Genomic DNA, 19479 nt, shown 5'->3' with positions numbered 1-19479 from the left:
AATAATGATAAAAACGGTAATTCCCACTTCTCCATTAGTTTTTTTTTTTTTTAAAAACTGGAGCTGCAGGATAATTGCATGATGCAACAGGATAAATATTTAAGACTTAATTAGTTTCTATATCTGGGATAAACTGGTTTTGACTAGCTTGGATTATAAATTGTGTGTGTGTTGGGATGGAGGCTCGTTTAAGTACAAAGTAAGTAAATAAGTTCAGTACAAACACGATTACTTAATAGAAATAAAATCCTTTTTTGCAGTCACGGTCCCCTTTTGGGCTCAACATATTGAATATTGAAATTAGTAAAACATTTAGGCTGTAGCATGGTACCTGCTGTCCCCATGTGGTGGTTCCCCTCTGGGAGGTGACGTGACGTTCAGGGGATTTCCATACCCTATACCAGCCAATCAGAGCGAGGCAGCTGCGGAAACACAAAACTGAAGCAAACTAAGCTTCAGACATCATTAAACACACAGCGTCAAGTCCGTTTAACGGCTTTTCACGGGTGGGTACAGACACTCGGAGCTGGTTGGTAGCCTGACGAGTCTTTAACGTAGTTTAAAAAAAAGAAGAGACGTTTGGACCCAGAATAGACTACCGGAAACAATCATTTTGGAAATAATTCAAGGACACGCCAGCGGAGTTCATGGTCATCAAGGATTCCTCTCATGCGATGAAAGACATGGATATCTTCAACGGTAGGCCTATCTCTGGTAGGTTTAAAGTTATACTCTTCGTGTGTGTGTGTGTGTGTGAGAGAGAGAGAGAGTGTGTGAGAGAGAGAAAAAGAGAGAGAGGGCTGACATCATCATCAGGCATGTGATTGATGTCAGAGCAGAGAAGCCAACACCCATTCCCGGGAACAGAGCACTCATCACCTGGCTCTCACTCCCTCTGTAGTAGCCTTCTAGGTTTAACATTTAACAGCTGAGTTTTTTTTTATTTATTCTGACGCTTTCTGTTTGCCCTGCAGAGACGCGAGGGCCGTCAGACTTTGGTGAGTATAAACTCTTGTTATTGCTTTTTACATTTTGCTCAAGAGACAAACATAGTCATGCATGTGTGGGTTGTGAGGCGTTATTGCAAAGTGTGACCTGAGACGACCTCGTGCTGTAGAAGTCCGACGATCGTTAGTAGTTCTGCTTCCTCTTCTTTACAGAGGTGTTTGTTCTCACAAAGCCTCTAGTTATCTAGTAACTGGGAACCAGAAGACTGAGGTGGCCCCGAGATGCAAAACTAAACCAGACATCAAGACAGCATTATTAAGCTTATTTCATTTAATATATTTATTGCATTTAAGGCTGCAACTTATTTTCCTTATTCATTAATCTACCTATTAAAATTACAATTCCACAAAACCCAAGTTTGCATATTGAAATTGCTTGCACGTATTGGGATTGCAGTTTAAAACCAAGATTGAGTTTACTAAGTATAAACCAGCAAATAGGCCTATAGTCACATTTGAGAAGCTGAACCCAGTGATTTGTGTTCACACGATCTTTTAGCAAAATTACTTAAATGATTACTTGATTATCGAAATTGTTCCTCAAGGATTTTCTGTCGATTGCATAATAGATTAATCGTCTCTGCTTTGTTAATGTGTTATGCATCACCACAGCAGGAAACTAGTTTCAGTTTGTTTGGAAAGTGTCAGACATCTAGACCTCAACCACAGGTATAAATCTGTGTGCACATATTCAACTGTAAGTAACCATAGCAACAGCACTTAGGCACCTGTGCTGTCACTTAACCATTTCCACACAACACGTTTTATATGTTTTGGTAATTGGCCATGCCGGTATAAACACAATTATGCACATTTAGGTGTCCTGATATAGAAAATAATTGATTGTTTGGAGAAAACAACACTTTTAAGTTCATCATCTGTTTGTATATTATACAAACAGAAAAGCAAAGTGTTGTTATAACACTGAGCATAAAACGAAAAAAAAAAGCTTACATAAAATACAAAAACGTGTTTTCTTGTCCCGTGATTAGTTTTGTTATTATAAAGTAGCATTAATAATAATCACACTTATTAAATGGATAGCATTTAGTGTGTAGGCCTAAGACATTGCCTCTTTACCTGCAGGGTTAAAGGTCCCATGACATTTTTTTTTTTTTGGATTCTTATTGACCTGTTAATTATATACCTCTTGAAAAATGAAATTTTGCCATGCCTGGGACCTTTTTAATGTTATATTCCATAAAAATTTATACATTTGTTATGATGTTAGTATAAGCAGTCTTTAAGATGTAAAGACAAATAAAAACTTTGGGAAGCCATGAAGTAAATAAATATTAAGTTATGTTTTTTCATTGAGACTTAATTTATAATGTCTATCATTTCTCTTTATAATGTTATATCCGCACAGTTCCTTATTTATTCTGAAGGTTTTATCATTTTATATCCTTTTCACTAATATTTTGTAGTTGCAGCCCCACATCTCTGACAAAAAGTGACATTTTATGAATAGAGCAGTGTTATCTTTATTCTTCATTGCTGAGTATTGATAAATAATAAATCAGCTCTGACATTTTAATAAAAAAAAAGAAGTTTTCAGACATTTTACACCAACATTATTTTAGTTACATTGGTCATCATTTTTTACAGACCTCATTGAGGAAATCATCACAGAGGAGGGAGAGCGGTCGCGTGCCTCCCTCCCTAGGCCTCCGGCCCCTCCTGCTGACCTCCTCTGCCAGCCGCACAGCCAGAACCACAGGATGCCCCGCCAGAGCTCCCCACCGCCTGTCCTGGTGGCGAGAGGCACTGCATGTCAGGTGAGTGGGTACAAAAACATCTTTGGGTGTGCTCTGACAGTGTGATGTTTTTGTACCAGTGTACTCATTTTTGTTGTTTTGGTATATATCTGCCTGGTTTCATCTCAGTTTGAGGTTTCCTACATTTCCTAGACTAGACAGACTAGACTGTTGGCAACACCCAGAGGGTAGGCATGAAGGCAAATGGCGCAGCAGCGGACCTTGACAAACACAGATAATGTTTCACAATAAATACTTTTCTAAATGATTATTGTATATAAAGTGTTAGAGAAGCTGCATATTTTAGCTTCTATCTCAAGACTGAATATGGTTGTCATTTTAAAGATTTAAGTAAATTATCTATGAAATACTTTGTGCTATCAGACCTATAACTTTTCCCAGCTTGTCTTTGGACTACATTAATGCTAAAACAAATAGTCCATTAATCACATTTTTGACAATTATTTCATTCATCAAGTTAATTATTAAGCAAAAATGTATCTGGTTCTAGCTTCTCAAATGTGAGGATTAGCTGCTTTATTGTTTGTATCATTTTTATGTGAATATCTTCGAAGTTTAAGAAAGCATTCAGTCAGACACGCAATTTGACCATGGCTTGAGCATACCTTGGGCTCTGGGAACTTTTTATAGATTGAATGAAAAATGAACAGCTTGATCAATGAAAACAATCGTTTGTTGCAGCCCTAGACTATACACCACTATTGATCCATGTAAATACAGACACATGTCAACAGATCAGTGATCAGTGTGCTATTAAAAGCTTGTTAATAATAAACTAATCAACAGAGGAAGCTTCAGTCGGGCTTCTTCTCAGTTGTGATGTAAAAAGAGGTGACTGCAGCTTTCTTTTTTAAAGGATTGCATGTTGGTGGAAGACTGCAGTGTCATACATGTGTAGCTTGCAGACAGTTGGGTGTAGTAGTACACAGTAGTATTCAGGCAAGTTCGAGCTCTTACCATAAAGCACGTGGTTTACATATCAGAGTGTTGTAATCTGACAAGGCTGCAGCCTGCACAGACAGGTAATAATGTAGGGCATAAGAAAACATCTGAAACTCTTTATTAGCAAATTAACTGCATGTGAGATTGTTTTTTTGTTGTTGTGTGTGAATACAGTTTGTTAGCCCTTTAGCATTCTGCCCCCTTTTTCTAAAGGTGCGGGTTGGGGTACAGGGGATGTTTAGGGGGTGATGGCAGGTCAACAGTCGCTTCCACATAGAAGTGGTATACAGCATTTGAAAGCTGAGGACCTGACGAGAGCTTAGCACTTTGTGTCAGGTTTTTCTAGTCATTAATCAGTAAAAATGTAATTAATTGATTAATTATAAAATAAATTGTACATTGTGATATAAGTTTATTACCAGGTGAGCTACCCAGGCGCCCATTATATGAATTTATGATGGCCATTCTCATGCTCACTTATCATCTTTTAGGTTGTTGCAGCAGTTTTGGGGTTGATACCATTTGTAACACAGATTTGGTGTACATTTAACCATTTTTCCCCACTCAATAATTGATAAAAACAGAAATCCCTCCTAAATACCACACTAAGACACCAAAACCTTGAGGAACACCATAGAAAACTCCATACTGTGATTTGGTATCAAAAACTTTTGAGAGATTTCTGCAAGAATTGCATTTTTTGGCGATTGGATGGCGAGCACTTCTGATCTGGAAACTGCTGCCCTTATTTTCAATTTATTAATGGAAAGCCATACATCTTCTGTTTGTGGTTGGGAAGTTTCAATAGGCTGTGATTATCCTAGAGGTCACCACAGGTCATTTTAAACACAAGTTTCAGAAAATGGTCTCACTAAATTGAAATGGCTCCCATCACACATGAATACATTGAATCCAAATTGAATCCACAGGAGCCTCACCTTTTCAGTCATACCCAATTTATGCAACTCCAAGACAGTTTAGGGACCCCACTATGCAGAAATATTAAAACACACCTTTTTAGAATAGGCGAAAATAACACATTTATACTGCATGAAAACTGAAAAATGGCATGGTTATTGCCCAAAGTGCATGGGATTATCATGGCGTGGGCATATATGTAAAGGGGAAACTTGTGGGTACACATAGAACCCATTTTCATTCAGATACCTTGAGAAGAAAGGTCCAAGGGACCCCTTTGAAAATGGCCATGCTAGTTTTTCCCTTGCCCAACTTTGGAGCATAATTGAGCCACCTTTCCAACAAGCTAGCTAGCTACAGCCTCTGAAAGTCTTTGCGGCCTGTGATAGAGGCTGACACACCTCCTCAGCATGCTTTTCTGTGGGAGGAGACTGAGCGGGAGGGAGGAGGAGGAAGAGGAGGAGAAGTGGTTGGAAAAACTGTAATCTGACTCCTCCTTTCAGTTGGACGTCTTTCTGTTTACTAGCCAAACCCACCGAGGGGTGAAAGGTCACATTCTTTGCCCCGCGCTGCTTCTCCAATTGGTCTATCCACATCAGGTCGAGATGACTTCCTATTTCCTGTTTGCTGGCTCAGTCTGCTCAGGCTTTTGTTTAGCTCCAGTGTTTTAAGGCTAATAGGTTTGCCCAGGCTAACACGCTCATGACAACAGACGTCTGTGGCTTGTCAGGATATTGTGAAACATGATCTCGTGCAGAGGCATCATCCAGATCTCTGCAGCAACGGTTTAATGAGCCTGATTTCCTGCTTCACAGGTGACAAAGAGTTCAACGTTTTTACTTCTTTGTTCCCTGCAGGTTTGATTATTCATCTGTTGTTACACTAATGCTTCAGATAGTCTTAAAACTTGAGTGTGTTTTCTTTCTGATATTTTTTCTTCCTTTTACATGACATGGAAGCCGATCAGAGGCCTAACTACAGATAGGGAGCACTGCAGATAGATAAAGAAAGTAAAAGCAGCACTGAAGGAGATATAGTCAACAACAAAAGTCTAAGTGGGAACGGAAAGCTTGGCGGTCTGTGGTGTAACGGGGAAAAGAGATATCAAAATGCAAGAGGAGGAGTCAAACGAGCACATGGTTAACTCTATGCTCTGATAAAAAGCACATGTATGAAGAAAGAAAACATGCAGTGAGTCAGTTTTGCTGCTTGGTTTCACTGAAGCCATGATGCAGAATGCTTCACCTACAGTTCCATTTGCTATAATGGATTAAAGACATCTGGTTCTCTGTTTTATACTTTAAAAACAAGCCTGTGACTTTTTTTTCTCTGATTGTGAGTTGATGTTGTTTTGTAATGCTAAGGTGAAGCTTATGGGGCCATGCAATGATTAATGGAAGAGGAAAGTTGAAAACCCATTTTGTTACACAAGTTTTTGTTGTATTTTGTGAACTTTTCTCTGTAATCTGCTCCAGCCATTTGAAACATTTGTATTGTTTTATCTGTTGCCTGTTTCTATGCTACTGTCTTGGCCAGGTCTCCATTGCAAAACAGGTTTCCAACCTCAATGGCTCTTACTTGGTTAAATAAAGGTTGAATAATGTTGTAAATAAGGTTGTGTTATTGTTTTTCTACAGCCAACCTGCACCTTCCCTCAGCCCCAGCAGCAGTCGCGCACCCTTAGAGAGATGGCTCATTCTACTCGTGGAGCCGGCTCCCTGGCTGGTACTTCTCGGCGTGGTCGAGGCTCTAAGAGCTCTGGCTGCGTTTCCTCTCAGAACCACGGAGGCGACACCGAGATGCTGGAGCGGCTTCTGAATAAGCCAAAGTTGGTGGTGGTGGAGGAGCCCAAGGAGAGAGGCATGAGGTTTCGCTATGAATGTGAGGGACGCTCGGCCGGCAGCATCCTGGGGGCGTCCAGCACCGAAACCAACAAGAGTCAGCCTGCCATAGAGGTAGACTTATAACAGTTAATTGTGTGTGTGTGTGTGTGTGTTGGACATTAAAGGGGATTTACTATCTCTGAGTGACAGTTTTTAACCACCGTTGATTTAGTTTGCTGTGTGCACTTCAACCCCCTGTGTCAAAGGGTGGAGCTAGAAGGATGTGGGTTGTTGGAGTCAATTAGAAAGTCCCCACAAATCCCAGTTCAAGTGTGGTCAAAGATGGGCGGTTTAGGCCCTGCCCGCATACTAACAAACACTCCTACACATTCACCTTCACTTTATACAAACCTCATCACACGACGAGGAGGACACTTGAGGTGTGAGGATTTTAACGGTGAAAAATCAGTGAATGTCTGCAATTTGTGTAAATGAAGTGTCGTTATTTAAGTAAAACCATGATTTTTTATTATTTTTGGTGAAATTGGTACCTCAATTCAGTTACAATACAACGTCAGTTATAATAAGGGGAAAAGGAGGGGAGCCGTCAAATGCAGAAAATTGAGAACATTTAATATGCTAAATATATGCACAAATACAGACACTCCATGGTGTGAAGAACTCACAAAAAAAGGCTTTGATTGGCAGCTACTCTGAATTGCCTCCTCAGGCTGCATCTGCTGCATATTTTAATATTTAGTTTTATCAATTATTCTCAATTTGATGGCTCCCCTTCTTTCTCCTGTGTATTAGAAATGAATATATCACCATGTTGAACCACTTCGTATCACGGTGAGTGTGTTTTCATGTACCTGTGCTGTTTGGTTGTTTTTGTGTTCCAGATGTCAATATTTTTACCATTTGCCTTGCATTTTTCTGTCTTCTCCCTACTTCTCGATGTCATCTTCCTGTCCTGTTCTCTCTTTCAGATTCAAGGCCCGATTGACAACTTAAAGAGGGTCACAGTCACAGTTTCCTTGGTGACCAAAGACCCCCCACACCGGCCTCACCCCCACTGCCTTGTGGGTAAAGACTGCCCAAACGGTTCAGGAATCTGCAGGGTCACGCTCAATCCTCACAGCAACCGACGTCACAGGTGCTTATCCCATCCCTCATTTATCTCTCCTTCTAATAACTTGAAAAAAAAAATTCTTCTCTTTGACTTAGACTCTTAACATCATATAATTTGTTTCTTGCATTTTCTAACCTACAAAATGTCCTGACAAAGTGTTTTGTCTTCTGGACCTGCAGCTTTGCTAACCTCGGTGTCCAGTGTGTGAGGAGGAAAGAGCTGGATGTTTCACTTGAGAAAAGAAGAAGCCAAAATATCGACCCCTTTCAAAGTAAGACACACACACACACACACACACACACACACACACACATATACACACACATATACACACACAAACACACACACACACACACACACACACACACACACACTTCTTTCCTTGCTGTTTAAATTAATTGTGACTCATGGAAACAGACTTAGATTTTGTGTCTTTTCATCCCTCAGCTGGTCACTCAAAGGGCATTGAAGACATGGACATGAATGCTGTGCGTCTGTGTTTTCAGTGTGAGCTTGAGTGGGAGGATGGCAGAAAAGATTCTCTCAGCCCAGTGCTGTCAAATCCCGTTTATGACAAGAGTAAGAAACACACTCCTATGACTCTTGTAACCAACTGGACCAACAACAGGCTATGTAAATGTGTTTTGTGATTCTCACACATTGTTGCATGTTTTGTTTTTTCACAGAGGCCACAACTACATCACAGCTGAAAATTGGCCGTTTTAACCAGTACAGAGGTTCTTGCACCGGAAAGACAGAGATCTACATGCTCTGTGACAAAGTTCAGAAAGGTACGTTTCTGTTGCCCATGTACAAAAGTATACAGAGGGTGGACAAAACTAGGCTCACACAGCAGAGACTACATGGGACAAGCTAAGTGTAAAAAAGGCCCCCCGCTGGGCCAGATACACACCAGACATTTAGTATGATGATGATGATGTGACTCTCCCTCTTGAATCTAGTAAACTATTAAAACAAGGTGCAGTCGATACGAAATAAGACATTCTTCTGTGATTTTTTTTTTTTTTTTAAGGCAAGGATCAATTTTGCAAAGCTTATTGTTATTACTATTATTATTATTAGGGTTATTAAAGTGTACTTTACTTGAAGGTATCTACATAAGAGTGACATGACACTGTCATGAACGTGTCATAAACATTATAAACAAGTCATACTATGACTTTTTTATCACTTTTTTCGACATACTATACTGTGACTTTTTTTACATATACTATGACTTTTTATCACTTTTTTCAATATACTATACTATGACTTTTTTCGACATACTATACTATGACTTTTTTCGACTTACTTTACTATGACTATTTTCGACATATTATACTATGACTTTTTTACCACTTTTTGCTATACTGTGACATTTTTATGATTTTTAATGGCATACTATACTTTTACTTTTTATGACCTACTACACTAAGACTTATTTATCACTTTTTTCGACATACTATACTGTAAATTTGTTTGACATGCTATACCATGACTTTTTGGTTACACTTTACTTGAAGGTATCTACATAAGAATGACATGACACTGTCATGAACATGTCATAAACATTATGAACAAGTCATAAACGTTTATGACATAACGCTTCTTTTAGTAAGTGTCATTCGGTTTTTGTCATGACAAGTTATGGTTAGGGTTATGGTTAGGGTTCATGTGTCATGACTGTGTCATGACAGTGTCATGTGTTCATGACTGTGTCATGACAGTGTCATGTGTTCATGACAATGTCATGTCACTCTTATGTAGATACCTACAAGTAAAATGTTACTGCTTATTGCTTATGTTTAGTTGTCATTGTTATTATAGTGTTTTCTTGTGTTTTGCACATATGGTCTTCATTTTTGAGACATTTTCTTTTGCTATATCATATGATTTAGCAGTATGCAGTAAGCAGTCTTTGCACCTCTTTAAGTTGCCCTGGAAATTCATTTGCATTACAGCAAAACTAGTACTCGCCATTATGGCTATTTTACAGCAGCTGATGTCTGAATTGCTCTTTTGTTGTTGTTGATATCAACATGGAAATTGGTATTTACTGCAGGGTATTTGTAGTGAAAGGTATTTCTGTTATCTTGTCCACCTCTGTAGAATGAAAATTAACATCCTAAATGATTAAGTATCATGAACTCGACCTGAAGCTAAGGAAGACACATTAAAGTGGCTGTACAGTATTTTTGCTTGTTTGTGTAATCCATTAACTCAGATGTTGTAATGTAATCTCACTGTTGTTACTGTACTACTATTACACAAAGGTGGAGACAACACTTAATATGGTTCAGGTATAAGAAGATATAAACAGCAGGCAAAAATCAGGATTTAAAAAATAACGCTATATTCTAAAAGTAGTTTTCTCATTTTTCTGGCTCTGCGTGTTGTCACCCACAGATGACATAGAGATCATCTTCAGGAAAGGATCGTGGAAGGCGAGCGGGGAGTTTGCCCAGACAGACGTGCACCGGCAGATCGCCATCGTGTTTAAGACTCCACCCTACCAGGACCAGGACATCACAGAGGAAGTTGAAGTCAGTGTGGTCCTGCGTCGCCTGTCAGACCAAATGGAGAGCGACTCTGTTACCTTCACGTACCTGCCACACAACCCAGGTCAGTCAGCACCGAACTGTCTGGTCTGTACTGTTTATTAATGAATTGCTAAACTGTACTTGATATAAAGCAAATGAAGCAGATCATCTTAAACCCAGAAAGTTAGTTAAAGTACTTCTGACTCATTTCAGATCCATATGAGGTGAAGCGGAAGAGGAAGATAAAGTCAGACATCAGCTTCAGAGATAAACCTTGTGTGACAGGTAAAGCTCGAACGTCTTTCCTCCTTTAGATTTGATGTTTTCTTCATTCATGTTTAGTGGCAGTTAGAAGGTAAACTGATTCATTGAGGCAAGTCGCCTTTGTGTTTGTCAGACTGGAAAACGTAGGTGTTAAAAATAATAATATATATTATTCAATGTATTAATCTAAATCTGCAAAGGAACTAAAGCTATCGAATTAATGTAGTGGGGTAAAAGTATTATAACTATACTATATACACACATATATATATATATATATATATATATATATATATATATATATATATTACATACAAAGTAAAATCAAAGGTGCAATGTATTAATGAAAGTGCTGGGGTACTTGTTACAATGTTCCACGTTACAAGCAATTCTGTAAAAAAACTGTACAGAGAAGCACATCTACTCTCAGTTGCCAGGTACACCTAGCTAAACCTAATACAGTCCAATAAAACTGCTCCAATACAACAGTCCTGCAATAAATCCTACCTTTTTGTGATCATTTGTGAAATTACTCCTGTCACTATACCTCAATACAGTTCAACAGCCCCACAAACTACATCCTCCAAGATGATCATACATGTGAATCAACACATTTCTAAAACAGTACAAACACAAACTGAACATTATAACCTTCATGAAAGGAAGATTGATTGCAGGACTGCTGTATTAGAATACGTAAATCTTTTGCTAAGTGTACCTAATAAAGTGGCAACTGAGGGTGTGTGCTTATTTTAATATTTTAACATTTTGCATGATTATGTGTGTATTTTTGCCACATTTCTATTTCTTAGACCATCATCAGAATTGCCTACATGTCTTGAAATATCTGAATTTCTTTCAAGATTTAAATAATATCAAGTTTCAAACCGCAAAGATCTCATGATCCAAGTATAAAGCCCCTATCTATTAACGGACCTTTTATCATATTTCTAACTGGTATTTATTATCTCTGTAACACAATATCTTTCCTCTCCTGCAGCAGAAAGTGCACCTGCTGTGGAGCAGCCTTTCCACTTCCCGGAGCCTCAAACCATGATGTCTCCAGACGAGAGGCCTTGTGCTGCCCAGCCTGGGTCCTCCACTTTAGGGGCAATGTGTTACAACGAGCCCCAGGACTCCGACAATGGCACCGATGCGACGGCCATCCTTAACCAGTTGCTGGAAATGCCTGCATTATGGGACATGATTTCCGACCCGAGCTTCACTTCACCCGCTGGCTTTGAACAGGGGCCCGACCCAGCGTTTGCAAACATGGACATGAACTCCAACCAGAACTTTGGCTTGTATGCTCAAGACTTTTCACATTATAACTACAGCGACTTGCAGTTCAACATGCTTGTCAATGAGAACCAGACTCTGCAGCCAGAGGCACAGGACAACTCCTCCAACATGGTTCAGGTTAAGACAGAAGAGGAGCTATGAGGAACAAGATAGTCTGGATCATGAAGCTCTAGGAATAATTAGACATTTTGGGAAATTCACTTATTTGGTTTCTTGCCAAGAAAAGAAGATCGATACCACTCTCATGTCTCTCACCACCAGAATGGTATGGATCTTCTCATCTACAGTAACTCTCGGCAAGAAAGTGTATTTCCCAAAATGTTGAATTTCTCCTCTGGATTTAGAGCCAAACAAGATTGTGTCCACAATGTGTTTGTCCTTACACCACATCTTTGTCTGAAGACCTTGCTGGTCAAGGTTTTAGCAACCAGGAGCAGTTTAAAATCCCTACATATGTGCCGGTAAATGCTGCCAGCATTAATCGTGAGTAGAAGGTGATTCTCAGTTAGCGTGGAGCTTAAAAAGAGAAGTCATGAACATCTATATTTAACTTGGGAACAATAGAAACCCTCCCATGACTCGCGGTATATTGTAGTAAATGATTGGTGAGGTAAGACTGAAATACTTGTCATGTAATGTTTGTCTAAGGTCTGTTTTGTTTGCTTTGACATGATTTTGGGAAAAGGACCTGACTTACTATAAAAAGTTGATGTAGGATTTTAGTTTGAAAACACAAAAAAGTCTCATGTATAGTAGTTTCAGATCTACTCTTCACTTTGCTCTTGTCTGTTATTACTCTGTTGATGTGGCTGTCACCCCAGATGGCTTGTTTGTTAATATTTAATCAACTTAAATGCAACAGAAACTCATATTTATAGCTCTCTGTCAGTTCCCATTGTTTGCAGTTTCACTCTCGTGCTAAACATTCAAATTTCCACTCGCAGCTTGTCACAAGTCCAACTCCGCCCCCTCGCTGTAGCGCTGTAGTGTCAATATTTCAGTGGAGAAACAATAAAATGTCTGTGTTATTTTTGTCTTGTCGTTACTTCCTCTGAAACTGACTACTGTCTTTGTGATGATTTGTTAAAAGAAAGAAAAGATTGCAGAAAGACAAACAGGGATGAAAGTACTTTTGCATGTGACCTTCATCTGCCTGCCTACACACATTCCTAACCTGCTCGCTCACTTTCACAAACACAGAATCTTGGCAACAACAAGTAGATGGTTTTAGGCTTTTCATGTCTGAGCTTTAAATGTCAGCCATGTCACAAGACAATGTTAAAAACGCAAGAAACACTCGGGTGAAAGGTGTCCTTTGTTGTTTATAGTTATCAGACACCTTATTGTGGGCTGTTCAGTCGCAATCCTTAACTTCACACAATGCTTTTTTTATTCTCAAAGACTTGGCTGTCACATCCGAAAAAAATCTACTTCTCTTTTCAGTTTGTGGTTTCTGCTGAGTCTTTTGTAAAGCCACATACCTCCTGGGAAACTGGTAAAGCCACTTTAGGAATTTTTATAGACTGACCCAGAGTGAGAGGTTAACACCACTGTTATTATTATAATCCATACAGTTTACATGAAATCAAACCATTTTTGACACTATGTATGGTTGGATTATAGACTTTGAATCCATTTACAGTCTACAATACTATGACCTTTAATGACATACGATAAAGTATGACTCCTTTGATGATATTCTATAACTTTTTAATGACATGACTTCTTCAGGGATTTTTGTTATGACATACTATACTATGACTTTTTTACGACCTACTATAATTATTTTATGGAGTACTATACTATGAATTTTTTTATTCACTTTTTATGATTTTTTATATGAAATTTTTATGATTTGTTTTATGACATATTATACTACATCCGTCAATGTTAACACTGTTAAAAAACACCTCAGTAGTTCCTGCCTGGACCAATCATAGAAGTCCAGCTTAGAGTTGCTTAATTCTTAGCCGAGAGTAGAAAAAAACGGTTGAAACCGGAGAGTTCAGAACAGTTGGAAATCTGAACAGTTTAGCTCAAAGGGATTTCTCTAAAATGCATTTACCTCATTGTTTGAAGTTCTGGCCACGTTTTATGTGAAAATCCGACATAACATTGTAGATATGACAGAAAATATGGAAAAGCATAATATGTTCCCTTCAATGCACTTTGTTATGACACTATATTTTTATGGCGTACAATGTTATATTTTTTATTGAACTTTTTTATGACATACTATACGTGACTTATTTATGAATTTTTATGTCATACTATACTATAAAATTTTTATGAACTTTTTATGACATACTATACCGCAAATATATATAGAACTAAAAAACATACGGTCATTACTTTGAATTAATACCACTATTGATGTATTGGTAGAAAAATATAAGGATTATAAAGACACCATGAGCCTCTTTCCCCATTGGTTCCTAAAACTTAACCCTGGTAAAATGGCTGCCAAGTGGTTCCATCCTGGAATGGCAAGTCAGAATTACATGTCATATCTATTGTTCTATATCTATTCTATACCGTGACTTATTTATTAATTTTTTTTTATGACATACTATACTATAACATTTTTATGAAATTTGATATGACATACTATAAGTTTTTTTATGGCATACTATACTCTCACTTTTTATAAACCTTTTATGAAATACTATACTGGGACTTTTTTTTTATGATTTTTTATGGCATACTATACTATGACGATAACGCTTTTATCACTTTTTTTGAAATACTATACTATGACTTTTCGACACACCATAATATGACTTTTTATGACTTTTCGACATACTATACATACTATGACTTTTTTTCATCACTTTTGTCGACATACTAAACTTAAAACAAAAAGTAAGGAAATTTGTGTTTGGTAGATTATTTCTCTGTGGTAACAATGCTTTTTGGCAATAAATCTTATACCGTTGGAAAGCCTGTTTAGTTCCCTTTCAAATGGTGCCCCACTTGTAAGGAACATGCATTTGTGGGATGAGAAACAGAGCTGAGTATGTGGGTTGTTCCCATGAAAAATTTGCCAAATCGTCTCTGACAATGCCAAACAGCTTTTCTTTGCCGTTTATCACCTTTTTCAACATACTTTACTATGACCTTTTTTTTTGACATACTCTACTTTGACTTTTTTTTTATCACTTTCCGACATGCTATACTATGACTTTTTTCGACATGCTATACTATGACTATTTAATCATTTCTTTTGAAATAATATACTATGACTTTTTATCAGTTTTTTGTTCACACTGTACTATGACTTTTTATCACTTTTGTCCTCATACTGTACTATGACTTTTTTATCACTTTTTTTCGACATACTATACTGTACCTTTTTTAATCACTTTTTTCGACATACTATACTATTACTTTTTCGTCATATTTTGCTATGACTTTTTTTATCACTTTTTGACATACTATACTATGACTTTATTGTCACTTTTTTCGACATATTATACTATGACTATTTAATCACTTCTTTTGACATACTATACTATGACTTTTTATCACTTTTTTCCTCATACTCTACTATGACTTTTTTATCACTTTTTTCGACATACTGTATTAGGACTGTTTTATCACTTTTTCTTTGGCATATTATGACTGTTTTATCACTTTTTCCGTCATACTATTCTATGACTTTATTATCACTTTTTTCGACATACTATACTATGATTATTTAATAACTTCTTTTGACATACTGTACTATGACTTATTATCACCTTTTTCAACATACTTTACTATGACTTTTTTTCGACATACTCTACTATGACTTATTTATCACTTTTTTTGACATACTATACTATGACTTTTTTATCACTTTTTCAACATACTATACTATGACTTTTTTATCACTTTCTTCAATAACTATACTATCACTTTTATCACTTTTTTTGACATGCTATACTATTATTTTTGTTGACATGCTGTACTATGACTTTTTTTTTATCAGTTTTCGACATTTTATACTTTTTTCGACATGCTATAGTATGACTATTTAATCACTTCTTTTGACATATTATACTATGACTTTTTTATCACTTTTTTCCTCAAACTGTACTATGACTTTTTTTATCACTTTTTTCGATATACTACTATGACTTTTTTTCGGCATACTTTACTATGACTTTTTCATCATACTATACTATCACTTTTTTCGACATACTATACTATGACTTTTTTATCACTTTTTCAACATACTATACTATGACTTTTTTATCACTTTCTTCAATAACTATACTATCACTTTTATCACTTTTTTTGACATGCTATACTATTATTTTTGTTGACATGCTGTACTATGACTTTTTTTTATCAGTTTTCGACATTTTATACTTTTTTCGACATGCTATAGTATGACAATTTAATCACTTTTTTTCGACATACTATACTATGACTTTTTATCACTTTTGTCCTCATAATGTACTATGACTTTTTTATCACTTTTTGACATGCTATACTATGACTTTTTATCACTTTTGTCCTCATACTGTACTATGACTTTTTTATCACTTTTTTTCGACATACTATACTGTACCTTTTTTAATCACTTTTTTAGACATGCTATACTACTATGACTATGTTATCACTTTTTTCGACATGCTATACTATTACTTTTTCGTCATATTTTGCTATGACTTTTTTTTATCACTTTTCGACATACTATAGTATGACATTATTGTCACTTTTTTCGACATATTATACTATGACTATTTAATCACTTCTTTTGACATACTATACTATGACTTTTCATCACCTTTTTCAACATACTTTACTATGACTTTTACCATATTTGATTGTTTTTCAATTTGTTTTACTATACATTTATTTCTATGACTTTATTATCACTTTTTCGCACATACTCATACCATGATTATTTAATCACTTCTTTTGACATACTGTACAATGACTTATTATCACCTTTTCGACATACTATACTATGACTTTTTTATCACTTTCTTCAATAACTATACTATCACTTTTATCACTTTTTTTGACATGCTATACTATTATTTTTGTTGACATGCTGTACTATGACTTTTTTTTATCAGTTTTCGACATTTTATATTGTGACTTTTTTCAACATGCTATAGTATGACTATTTAATCACTTCTTTTGACATATTATACTATGACTTTTTTATCACTTTTTTCCTCAAACTGTACTATGACTTTTTTTATCACTTTTTTCGATATACTATACTATGACTTTTTTTCGGCATACTTTACTATGACTTTTTCATCATACTATACTATCACTTTTTTCGACATACTATACTATGACTTTTTTTATCACTTTTCGACATAATACTATGACTTTTTATCACTTTTCGACATGCTATACTACTAACTATATTATCACTTTTCGACATGCTATACCATGACTATGTAATCACTTTTTTTCGACATACAGTATTATACTTTGACTTTTTATCACCTTTTTTCAACATACTTTTACATGTCTTTTTCCGACATACTTTACTACGTTTATGTTATTACTTTTTTTTCGACATACTATACTTTGACTTTTTCAACATATTATACTAGACTTTTTTTATCACTTTTCGACATGCTATACTAAGACTTTTTATCACTTTTGTCCTTATACTGTACTATGACTTTTTTATCACTTTTTGACATGCTATACTAAGACTTTTTATCACTTTTGTCCTCATACTGTACTATGACATTTTATCACTTTTGTCCTCATACTGTACTATGACTTTTTTATCACTTTTTTCGCGATACGTTTTTATCACTTTTTACATGCTATACTACTATGACTATGTTATCACTTTTTTCGACATGCTATACTATTACTTTTTCATTATATTTTGCTATGACTTTTTTATCACTTCGACATACTATATATGACTTTATTTTTATCCTTTTCTATACTATACTATGACTTTATTGTCACTTTTTTCTACATATTATACTATGACTATTTAATCACTTCTTTTGACATACTATACTATGACTTTTCATCACCTTTTTCAACATACTTTACTATGACTTTTTTTCCGACATACTATACTGTGACTTATTTATCACTCTTTTCGACATGCTATACTAAGACTTTTTATCACTTTTTTCCTCATACTGTACAATGACTTTTTTCAACATACTATACTATGACTTTTTTTCGACATACTCTACTATGACTTTTTTAAAACTTTTTTCGACATACTGTATTAGGACTGTTTTATCACTTTTTCTTTGGCATATTATGACTGTTTCATCACTTTTTCCGTCATACTATTCTATGATTATTTAATCACTTCTTTTGACATACTGTACTATGACTTTTTATCACCTTTTTCAACATACTTTACTATGCCTTTTTTTCCGATATACTCTACTATGACTTATTTATCACTTTTTTCGACATACTATACTTTGACTTTTTCATCATATTATACTATCACTTTTTTCAAAATACTATACTATGTCATTTTTCGACATACTATACCATGACTTTTTATCACCTTTTTCAACATACTTTACTATGACTTTTTTTCGACATACTATACTATGACTTTTTTATCACTTTCTTCAATAACTATACTATCACTTTTATCACTTTTTTTGACATGCTATACTATTATTTTTGTTGACATGCTATACTATTACTTTTTCGTCATATTTTGCTATGACTTTTTTTTATCACTTTTCGACATACTATAGTATGACATTATTGTCACTTTTTTCGACATATTATACTATGACTATTTAATCACTTCTTTTGACATACTATACTATGACTTTTCATCACCTTTTTCAACATACTTTACTATGACTTTTTTTCCGACATACTCTACTATGACTTATTTATCACTTTTTTCAACATACTATACTGTGACTTATTTATCACTTTTTTCGACATGCTATACTAAGACTTTTTATCACTTTTTCTTTGGCATATTATGACTGTTTTATCACTTTTTCCGTCATACTATTCTATGACTTTATTATCACTTTTTTCGACATACTATACTATGATTATTTAATCACTTCTTTTGACATACTGTACAATGACTTATTATCACCTTTTCGACATACTATACTATGACTTTTTTATCACTTTCTTCAATAACTATACTATCACTTTTATCACTTTTTTTGACATGCTATACTATTATTTTTGTTGACATGCTGTACTATGACTTTTTTTTATCAGTTTTCGACATTTTATATTGTGACTTTTTTCAACATGCTATAGTATGACTATTTAATCACTTCTTTTGACATATTATACTATGACTTTTTTATCACTTTTTTCCTCAAACTGTACTATGACTTTTTTATCACTTTTTTCGATATACTATACTATGACTTTTTTTCGGCATACTTTACTATGACTTTTTCATCATACTATACTATCACTTTTTTCGACATACTATACTATGACTTTTTTATCACTTTTCGACATAATACTATGACTTTTTTATCACTTTTTCGACATGCTATACTACTATTACTATATTATCACTTTTTCGACATGCTATACTATGACTATGTAATCACTTTTTTCGACATATTATACTTTGACTTTTTATCACCTTTTTCAACATACTTTACGATGCCTTTTTTCCGACATACTCTACTATGGCTTATTTATCACTTTTTTCGACATACTATACTTTGACTTTTTCAACATATTATACTATGACTTTTTTATCACTTTTCGACATGCTATACTAAGACTTTTTATCACTTTTGTCCTTATACTGTACTATGACTTTTTTATCACTTT

General features: G+C 35.4%; 1 protein-coding gene across 3 annotated transcripts; it reads left to right on the top strand.

Annotated features, from left to right (window-relative positions):
* Positions 1–340: 340 nt before the first annotated feature.
* On the top strand, positions 341–12734 carry relb (v-rel avian reticuloendotheliosis viral oncogene homolog B). Of its 3 annotated transcripts, none has more exons than XM_039826244.1 (11): positions 341–714; positions 975–998; positions 2616–2785; positions 6283–6600; positions 7458–7624; positions 7780–7871; positions 8048–8179; positions 8287–8391; positions 10007–10222; positions 10354–10425; positions 11408–12734. In XM_039826244.1, exons 1-11 carry the CDS (start codon positions 648–650, stop codon positions 11845–11847), a joined length of 1803 nt encoding a protein of 600 aa, XP_039682178.1. In that variant the 5' UTR covers positions 341–647; the 3' UTR covers positions 11848–12734. The 3 variants fall into 3 exon arrangements, with proteins under 3 accessions (XP_039682178.1, XP_039682170.1, XP_039682184.1); XM_039826236.1 differs by having other exon boundaries at positions 342–714; positions 11405–12734; XM_039826250.1 differs by lacking the exons at positions 341–714; positions 975–998; positions 2616–2785 and adding an exon at positions 4147–5460 and having other exon boundaries at positions 11405–12734.
* The last annotated feature ends 6745 nt before the right edge of the window (positions 12735–19479 follow it).

The sequence above is a fragment of the Perca fluviatilis genome, chromosome 2 (assembly GCF_010015445.1).
Source record: "Perca fluviatilis chromosome 2, GENO_Pfluv_1.0, whole genome shotgun sequence".
In the NCBI taxonomy this organism is placed as follows: Eukaryota; Metazoa; Chordata; class Actinopteri; order Perciformes; family Percidae; genus Perca; species Perca fluviatilis.
This window is presented reverse-complemented; position numbering and strand designations above follow the sequence as displayed.